At 46.0% G+C, this 10061-nt stretch overlaps 1 protein-coding gene across 1 annotated transcript in view; it reads left to right on the top strand.

The window, feature by feature from the left end:
- Positions 1-6720: 6720 nt before the first annotated feature.
- Positions 6721-10061, top strand: part of LOC146785830 (uncharacterized) — a 946503-nt gene continuing 943162 nt past the window's right edge. The window contains exon 1 of the mRNA XM_085635161.1: positions 6721-7801. Coding sequence (XP_085491287.1) covers positions 7683-7801 — 119 coding nt within the window. The 5' untranslated portion in view covers positions 6721-7682. The remainder of the gene's footprint in view (positions 7802-10061) is intronic.

The raw sequence follows: 10061 nt of genomic DNA, 5'->3' as shown, positions 1-10061 counted from the left end.
GAATGAGATGAGAAGACATCCCATTTCCCAATCAAAACCAACCCTTTTTTCGATGTGTGTCGCTGTGGAATTTGAGCCTTGGCTTGACGGTCACCCATCAAACCTAGACATTTTAAAAAAATAGACTCCTAAGGGGATCCAGGGCTCTGAGACTTGATTGGATGTCACAAGGTGTTTTTTTACCCAGTACCTTGTGCAGAACACAAACCTTAGCAAAAAGCATGCATTTTGTTCACATTTCTGTGAGGAACATTTCCGGTATCTGCTAAGATCCACATATGTTTATCACCCAGCATTTCCACGCTTATCTGAATTAGAAAAACGCTCCACTTGTGTGGTTGGACCCTGTGCCAATGACGGAAAGGCCCCAAAATGCAACACTGGCAGATCACATTTTTCCACTAGAAACAATCCTTTTCGCAATGTGTGAGGCTGGATTGAGCTTGGTTGCCACTCTGACAAACCTACTAAACACAGATTTTTCTGAAGGGGAGTTCATGGTGGCCTGGTTGGCTTGTACTGCACAATATTTTTTACAAAGAAGGGCTGATAATCCACCACATACTTTTGCTAAAAACACATTTTCCTTACATTTCTTTAGGGGAAAGTTCAGCAATCCGTGGCTATCCACAAACCAGGAACACCTACTAAACCCAGACATCTGTGCAAACATAGACACGCAGGTGAGTCCAGGGTAGAGAGAATTGCATGAATCCCATGAAATGTTCTTACCCATAATGCCCTGCAAACATAAAACTTTGTCTAAAAACATACATTTGCTCATTATTCTGTGATAGAAAATTCTGGAAGCTGTGTAGATCCACAATATTCCCATCAACCAGCATTCCCACACATTTTACCATATAAATAGTGCCCCACTTGTATGACTGGATCCACCTCCTGTGAGAGGAACAGAATAAAGTAGGGCCCACGCAAAGGCCATATAGTTTTCACACGGTCCTTGTTTTGATCGGCTCCTGTTGCGAGCACTGGGCCCAGCCACACAACTGAGGGTACAGTTTTTATTGGGAGACATGAGGGAATGCTGGGTAGGTAGGAATGTTGTGCATCCAGCAGTTTCTAGAATGTTCCCTCACAGACATTTGAGCAAAGTGTGTGTTTTTAGCCAATGTTTGCAGGGCATTATGTGTAAGAACATATTGCGGGATTCTTGCATTTTACAGCACCCTAGACTCAGAGTTAATGTTAATGTTAATGTGTTAATGTTAAAATGGTATTTGTAGAGCGCACGGCTACTCAAAAAGAGTGTCCCGGCGCTTTAATTTAGGAAACTACTAAATGGAAACACAGCATATTAAAAGAACAGAAAAAAGTAACAGAATCAAAAGGAAAAGCAACCATCAAGGCTGAACCTACTGAATAAACAGCCAGGATTTAAGATCCTTTCTAAAAGCAAGTAAGCTAGTGGCTCCCCCCAATTTGAGAGGCAAAGAGTTCCACAACTGTGGCGCCAGTAGACCAAAGGAACGACCTCCCAAGCGCACTCTCCTTACTCGCGGGACGGAAGCCAAAAACAGATGTTCTGATCTCAGAGAACGCGCCGGTCGATAGAAGGCAATTCTCTTTTGGAGATACTTAGCTCCCGTCGCATGGAGAGCCTTGAAGGTCAGAGTCAGAGCCTTAAAGGCAATCCGCTTGCGGATTGGAAGCCAGTGCAGGGTCTGGAGCAATCCCGCAGCACTGACACGTCTGTTCAGGCCAAAAATCGCTCTCGCCGCAGCGTTCTGCACAATTTGAAGCCGCTGTAGCAGGTAGTCTGGCAGGCCCAGGTACAGAACGTTGGAAAAATCTAACCTGGAACCTATCAGGGCCTGCACAGTCAGCCTCCTGTGCTCCTCCGATAAAAGGGGGAGAAACCTCCGTAACATCCTCAGGAGGCCGAAGCACATGCCCGACACCCCCAAGATCTGAGACTTCATAGTCAACCCATTGTCGATCTTAACCCCCAAGTTCTTAGCCAATTGGGATGAACATATAGGGGGGAACATATTGGCAGGCCACCAAGCCTGCCAGTCTGGCTCCGTGTCGCACCCAAAGAAAAGTACCTCGGACTTATCGGAATTGCACTTGAGGCTTTTCAGTTGGAACCATTGAAACACAGCCCCAAGGCAATCCCGGATACTCTTCCCATCAAAGTCTCCTCCTCTCTTACACGAGAAGAGGAGCTGGGTGTCGTCTGCATAGGATACGATCCGGGCCCCAAACGACTCCGCCAACGCCGCCAGAGGGGTCATGAAGATATTAAAAAGGGTCGGGCTCAAGATAGAGCCCTGAGGGACCCCGACTCCCAAAGGCGGCATCTCGGCGGAATCAGGCGAGGCCCAGACCAGAGTGGGCAATAATCAGTAAAGACGGCATAGTAAGTTATGCATACCCTGTGGTCATAAGATAATAGTACTAACAAGACAGAAGCAATGCATACATATTGTACCATTCAAAATGTAATAACAATCTACCTTAACCAAACACGCAATAGATATCAAACAGGCAGTCAACGAAGAGATCTGCCAAAGATTTCTGGCATCTTGAGGGACTCTAATAGAATCCATTGCTGCAGTTCTTGACCAACACCTACCCTTATCAGTGGTCATCATCTCTCAGTTGTACTCTTATTGTGAATGATTGTAATGCAGACCATACAAGCACGGCCCTGGCACTCTTACCTGACTATCGTTCTAGACTCATAAGACCTCATTGTTGTCCACCTTCCTACTACAGCCAGTAAAAAGAGGGCAAGAAGCATAAACGAAACCATAACTCATATTAGCTCATAATGAGGTATCCGTGAAGCCAATTAGCTGCCAGTTACTACAAGTATAACCTGGGCGTCTATCTCTTACGCATTATCCTCCATCACAGGAGAATATTCTGTGTGTGACGGAATATTGAATAAACAGATATCAAGTGGACAGAATATCGTGTCAAAAATATTGAGGGAGAGGATGTAGCCTTAGGGCTAGAGTGGTTGACCTCGAAGCTGGGGAAGCAGGTTTGAGTCTCGGCATCGACGCTCAACATCTTGTGATTCTGGGAAAATCACTTAATCTCCCTGTGCCAAAGAAAAAAATATCTTCGGGTATAGTTCGCGCTATATAAAACTCTAAAGAAATGAGGAATAAAATATCAACAAGGTAAGTGCAATGAGGTGAGTATAGATTTACTATTTATAACTCCACATCTACCTACCTTGAACATGTATGTATCATCAAGGTACATATGTGTAGTGTTAAGAGAAGATAACATTTGCTTACCATAGGAACTTATCTTCAAAATATTTTTGTCCTCTGTATTCTTTACCCAACATTTTGTCCCCACAATATTTTTTCTCCTATATTTTGTGCAAACACCACCCCATATAGTGCAGGGCTGGCTTTAGAGCTGGTGGCGCCCTGTGCAACGTTTGTTGGTGCCCCCCTATGACTTCCTTCTCCATGAATTCCCTCGCTACCGCCCCTTTACAGTGACCCTCAAGCCTCCATAACCACTCTCTCTCACATGCTTTTCTTTCGTTTTACAGCACTACACACACAAGTGTTGGTGTGTCAGAGCACTTCACATCACAGACATTACACAGAGACAATGAATCACACGTGTAAATCAGTGAATAGGAAATGTTACATAGAATGATGACTACAAGGTATTAGAGTCGTACGTCATCCATACTGGTAGGCAGTATATTGTGAGTGCTTGATCTGGAGTTGCAAAAATTCAGAATTTAAAATGTACCACTATGGTTGGGGGGGTTGTCTTTACTAATAACATTTTATTTCTACGCAAATGTACCCTTTTTGCAACATTAGGATAATGAAAGATTGGGTAAAAAAATCATAACGCTCTAACCTATACCTTACAGTTTTCACAGCTCTTCGATGACAGTTAATAGCTCCCTGTTCTATATTAGGGTATTCATTTATAAACTGCAAGTAACAAAAGGATCTCGCTGACAAAAGCAGAAACCCACTGAACTATTTACATTATATGCACTTCTGTGATCTTCATGGTACACGTTCTTTGCAGCAGGCATAGTAACCCTCTGTGCTACCTTATGATGAGTCAAAAGTGCCACTAAACAAAACTCCATCTCTCTCCCGCAGATCCATTAATCACCAGAATTATTTTAGTAATCATATTGTTGCTGAAAAATTGCTGAAGGCAAGGAACGCTGCGGCAGGTGCTTTTAAATCCACAGTATATTTGACAACACAGCGCCCCCTGAAGTCAGCGTTCGGTGCAGTGGCACCCATAGGACCGCCGGCATAGCCGGCCCTGGCACAGCGTGCTAAATGTCCATACATGCACTTTGGCGCCTCCCTCTGGGGTATGAAGCACTATATGCATGCCATGATACAATATGTAACTGGAACACACGTTAAGAACCTCGCATGTTACTGTACATATGGAGGGCATCGTAATGCTGGCAAATGAGTTTGTTCTTAACCGTGGAATTATGATAGTGCCATGGAAATGCATACCTGACTGGAGCAAAAGTGCCGAAGGTGGCATTGAACAGTACCTAAGTAATGCATTGCAGGCAGGGCTTTAAGTGGTCCGGGTCTCACCGGTGCTGAGTACCGGCAGTTATTTAAAGGGGGCCTTGAAACGGGTCTCTATCGGGCTCTGTTTTGTGCCCTGGCACAGGTGGTCTGTTTTTTTCCAGACTGCAGTGACAGCAGGCACATACATGTGCGTGTCCTTACACTGCTCACTTCTCACTAGTGGAGAAGTTACAGCATGACGTCATGCCAGGTGAGTGTTGAAGGGGAAGGGAAATCCTTTAAAGAGAGTCACTTTCTCTCTGGATTTCCCTTCTCTCTTTGAAACTCAGGAGCAGCAACATTGTTGGGGTGTCATCAGGGCTTTAAGTGGAAGATTTTTCAATATTGTATACAAGCCATGGTCGCTGCTTATTTATCTTATGCAACTAACACCCATTGACAAAGCCAAAAGTCCTGACTTCTCGTAGGTATGATGTTACTTGTTGTATCAGATCTGGATGCAATGACTGAAACAGCAAAATACAAGTCGGGCGGCACACTATGCTAAGCACAGAATTTTAGCTTACGTGTTTTAAGCCACGCCCTTATTTACATTGACCACGCCCCATTGAGTAACCGCCTAGTTTTTTCATCCCACTTAATATGTATCTAACTAGGGTATTATGACACTGGCATAGCAAAGTGTACCCAACGGAGGCAACTGTGAACATGGCGTGCCACTGTACATGACTAATACATTTCATCCAGGAGAGAAATATGTATCTAAGTGGGCATTATGATACTGGGATGGCAAAGTGCACCCAACTGGGTGCAGCGAGAACATGGCATGCAACGGTACCTAACTGATGCTTTGTAAATCTGGGATGGGTGCATTCACCTGAGTGGGCATTGTGGTACTGACTTGGCAAAGTGTTCCTATCGGGGTGCATGTGGCGAGCCTGGCATGACACGTACAAACTGGTGCCTTGTTGTGAGACTGGCTTGGAAGTGTCTACTTAAGTGAATAGTGTGCCATGACATGGTTTACTCAATGTGGGCACACATGAACAACCTTGCACAGCACTGTGCCTAACAATCAGTGCTTTAAATGGGCCGGTACTGTCCGGTACTGAGTACCGGCACTTGTTTATTTTGAGGGGGAGAGTACCGGCACATCTCAAGAGAGACGTAATACATGTAATTGGAGAGTACCGGCGTTTCTCAGAAACTAGCAGGTACTCTGGTACAGAGTACCTGCACTTTTATTTTTCCATTCCAAGCACTGCTAACAATGCTATCCCTTCTGTGTATTACACAAGCCTGCAAGCAGCTGCATCTTCTCACTGTACGCATATCAGAACGACTGGCAGTGCCAATGCCGGACTCCTCGGTGCCCGTCAAGAGATGCAACTAGGAATTAGGGAACATTGTGTAAATTGTACGCGAACAGCGTTCAAGAAACAACTAACGGTCGCCTGCCGTGGATGCTTCATGGTGTATGCAGCTGCTAATGCAAATTTTTACCGTGCTTAATTTGTTTTTTTTAAAAGTACTTAAAAAGCGTATAGGGATAAAGTGTTTTTCCCAGCTTCCTGCCTCGGTGCGGACGAACACCAAGGGTTGCCTAGTCTTGATTCTGCCTCGCGCGTCTTTTCTTCCATCCCTGTCTCCTTATCCCACTCTTTCGGTTTTCATCTCTCCTTTCACTTTTCACTATTTCCTGTATTAAGCTGTCTTTTCGGTCTCTCCCTTGTTCTGGGTCTAAATCTGGCAATGAAAAACAACTCCCGGTAGCCAGAAACGAGCGCAGGTTCCGACTCCCTGCAAGCACCGGCGCAAATTATGCACTACTAAAACAGTGGTTCTAATGCATGTTATACATTTATACGTGTGTTTTATGGTTACAGCGTGCATAAGAGCGTCATTCACAGAAACGTAGCACTAAGAACCTTTACGTCATCTGCTAAGGATTTTTGAGATAACGCTTGGCGGTCTTGTGTTTAATATATTTATTTATTTATTTATTTGATTGTTTGTTTACACACTCAGAGATCGTCGTACTATGGAGCGGAAGGAGATAGGTTTAGGTTTAAGGACAAAATCTGGAGAGCCGGGGCTGCGGGGATTCCAAGTGGGCTCCACGGATCCCGCCCCTCCTCACCACACCTCTCTGTCTCTCTCTCTAAGAATTGGAGAAGTTCGGCAGACAGTGCGCGGGAGAAAGTGTGAGGGATAAATGCTGGAGGTCAGACGTCCTGAAATGACTCGAATACAAGCCAGCTGATTTCAGAGCGCTCCATAGAAAATCGCATTTTAAAGCGTTGCTGCATCGGAACAAAACCGAGCCCTTATCTTTGGATCGGATTTCTGGACTCACGACACATGCTGAGCATTTGAAAACAGGTTTCATTTTTTGGGGTGGGGGGTTTCACCGGACTCCTGGGGGAAACGTGGGCGAAGCTGGGCTGGCAGCGTCTCACGTACATTTACTTGTGAAAGCACGCGCTTGGCGTTAGATCTTTGACTTGGAGAGACCCCGGATCACAGGCTGCGGGGCACATCAAGAGAGCGCCCCCAGTACACTGGTCACCGGCTGCGGGGGCACACAGTCCACGAGTCCCCCCACTTCACAGGTCCGGGGGCACACAGTCCACGAGTACCCCCACTTGACGGTTCCGGGGGCGCCCAGTCCACGAGTACCCACACTTGACGGGTGCGGGGGCGCACAGCCCACGAGTACCCCCACTTCACAGGTCCGGGGGCGCACAGTCCACGAGTACCCCCACTTGACGGGTGCGGGGGCACACAGTCCACAAGTACCCCCACTTGACGGGTGCGGGAGCGCACAGTCCACGAGTACTCCCACTTCACGGGTCGGGAGCACACAGACCACGAGTACCCCCAGTGCACGGGTCCGGGGGCGCACAGTCCACGAGTACCCCCACTTGACGGGTGCGGGGGCACACAGTCCACAAGTACCCCCACTTGACGGGTGCGGGAGCGCACAGTCCACGAGTACTCCCACTTCACGGGTCGGGAGCACACAGACCACGAGTACCCCCAGTGCACGGGTCCGGGGGCACACAGTTCAAGAGTACCCCCAGTGCACGGGTCCGTCACCGCCCCCCTTCCCCGGGTGCCTTTCATCACGCGCTGGACTGGAGATCGTGCACCGGCTGAGAGAGGATGGAGCGCCGCACCAGGGACCGTTGCCTCGGGCTGGAGCCGGCCAGGAGCCTGGGGCTGCTGCTCGCCCTGGGCGGGATCCTGACAGCGGCGGCTCAGATGGACCTCCGGCCTGGCATGTAAGTGCGTCTCAGAATTCACCAGCGTAAACTGCGCTTAAGCTCCTAGAAGCCACGGCTGGTCTCCGCTCTTTCCTAAACCATGTGTAGTGTGTCCCTTAGACAGAAAATAACACGCTTTCTCGTTGTACTACTTCACAGAGCAGATGTACTCATTTTTAACAGCTCAGCAACCAAATTTGTTATGCGCGCAACGAGGAAACACAGCACAGAATCTATTATGTGCTGGGTACTTCGTAGCTCATGGAATGCATGTTTTTTTTGTTGAGAAAGAAAACAATTTCTCCTTGTTAGTATCCGTTTCAAGGAGTTTTTTTTAATCCAAAGCCCTGTTTGCCTACTTAATAGATTGGGCTTTGTGTCAAAAGTATACGTGTTTACACAGATCACTTTTTGCACTAAAAAGGGGACCTTTAAATACCACTTTATTGCTTTCGCGCAGCTTTGCAGGACTTTTCAATTTTTCATCACTTTGCTATTGCGCTAAGTGTTTTTAAATCAGGGTGCATATGGTAATCTTTAAACTACCCCTATTCAACAAAATGAGGGGCATATCAGCAACAACCGGTGATAATTATCGCTAAGCGCACTTAGCGCTAGGACAATTATCGCTGGCTAACGCTGAATTTTATCGCTGAGATAGCGTGCTATCAGCAACGCTTATCTCAAAAGCGATAAAATTCCAGGGGCAAGCTGCCAAATGTGCGATTATCGCTGGAAATCCAGCGATAATCGCACAACGTTTGGCAATAGCTTGATGATAGGGCAGGGCAGACTCAGCCATGATTTCCACCTTCCATTGGATATCATGGCTGAGTCAGCTTGAAAGCAGGCGTAAGGAAAGTAGCGATAACCGCGGTTAGCGCTACTTTTCTTATCGCTATGCCTGTTAGTGTGCCTATTGATAATTGGAGAAATGTCGGTTAGCGACATTTCTCCAGTTATTTTGGGAAGGAATGCCCACTTTGCATCTCATTAGCGATGCAAAGCTGGGCTTTGTTGTGATGGGCGCTAAGTCAGCAAAACACGCGATAGCGTGTCTTTGCTGATTAGGCGATGAAATTATCGCCGCTTTTCACACGAAAACGGACACAAAAGCGGCAATAATTTCATAGCGCCGCCTTGATGATATGCCCCTGAGTTTTTAGAGGAGGGTGAGTAAACATTTTTGGTGTTATAGGATTTTAACACATTTTATTTTTTTCCACTTTAAAATTGAATTATGTTCTTGAATATTTTCAAACATGTACAAGCATAGCAATAGTTTCCAATGACATGTTTATAGAAGTTTAAGGTCCTACTGAACATAGGTTGTTGTAGCTATAAAATAGTATGCCTGATACTATCGCCTTTTCGGGTCCAAAGGAGCTGCTGAAACTTTGAGTACAATATGTCATTAATACAGCCATTATAAAGTTCTAGACAAGACACATAAAGCGCAACACATGGGTGTTGCATGGGTGTTCACTTAATTGACTAGTTTGCTTTCATTCCTTCACCCTGCCTATCATGGCTGCCATTGGTACTTTCAGATTAACGAGGCATCCCAATGTATTCATCCCAGTGGCAGACAGGAGGACTACAGTGGCTCTTATGGGACCATAAAATATAGACAAATTCAAAAGCTGAACATCGAGTCTTGTTCAGTGTGGCGCGCAGTAGCCCAATCAGCAACCTGTTACGATTCTCAGAGCAAACTATTGAATACTGGAAATTGTATATCTGGCAGGATGGCTCAGCGAGTGAAGTGTTCACTAAGTTCTGACAGATAAAGCAGTCTGAAGTTTGCAAGGGTGATTCTCTGCAAGGCCAGCTGAGATACCCAACCTTCCAAGGTTGGTAAATTGAGCGAGATGAAACTGGACAAAGTAACACCTGCTATTTACAGCACGTAGAAACAGCAGAAGTGTTGTATGAAGTGCTACATTAAAAAAAAGATTATTTTTTCTCGATTTGTGTCACAATAAAGTGGTTGAAAGTCCTTTAAAAATTCCATATTCAGTGACCTTTATTTATCCTTACACCCGAAATAGTATGACATACTGCAAACTATTACACTTACTCTTTGACACCCTCGTTCAGCTGTTTCCTCAAGGACGCCTGGCAGAGGCTGGTCGGTAAATGAAGCAGCTCAGTACCAGAAGCCCTGCATTTAGCACTGAATTCAGTGAGTTTCTTGTCTGTCAGTCAGGTGTCTTTCAGGCTTCAGACTCTGTCACTGGCGTCTTGCACCATGCCTTCTACTTTCTGGGTCTGTTTG

The sequence above is a fragment of the Triturus cristatus genome, chromosome 11 (assembly GCF_964204655.1).
Source record: "Triturus cristatus chromosome 11, aTriCri1.1, whole genome shotgun sequence".
Classification (NCBI taxonomy): domain Eukaryota; kingdom Metazoa; phylum Chordata; class Amphibia; order Caudata; family Salamandridae; genus Triturus; species Triturus cristatus.
The sequence above is the reverse complement of the archived record's forward strand: the minus strand, read 5'-3'. Positions and strand labels throughout refer to the sequence as shown.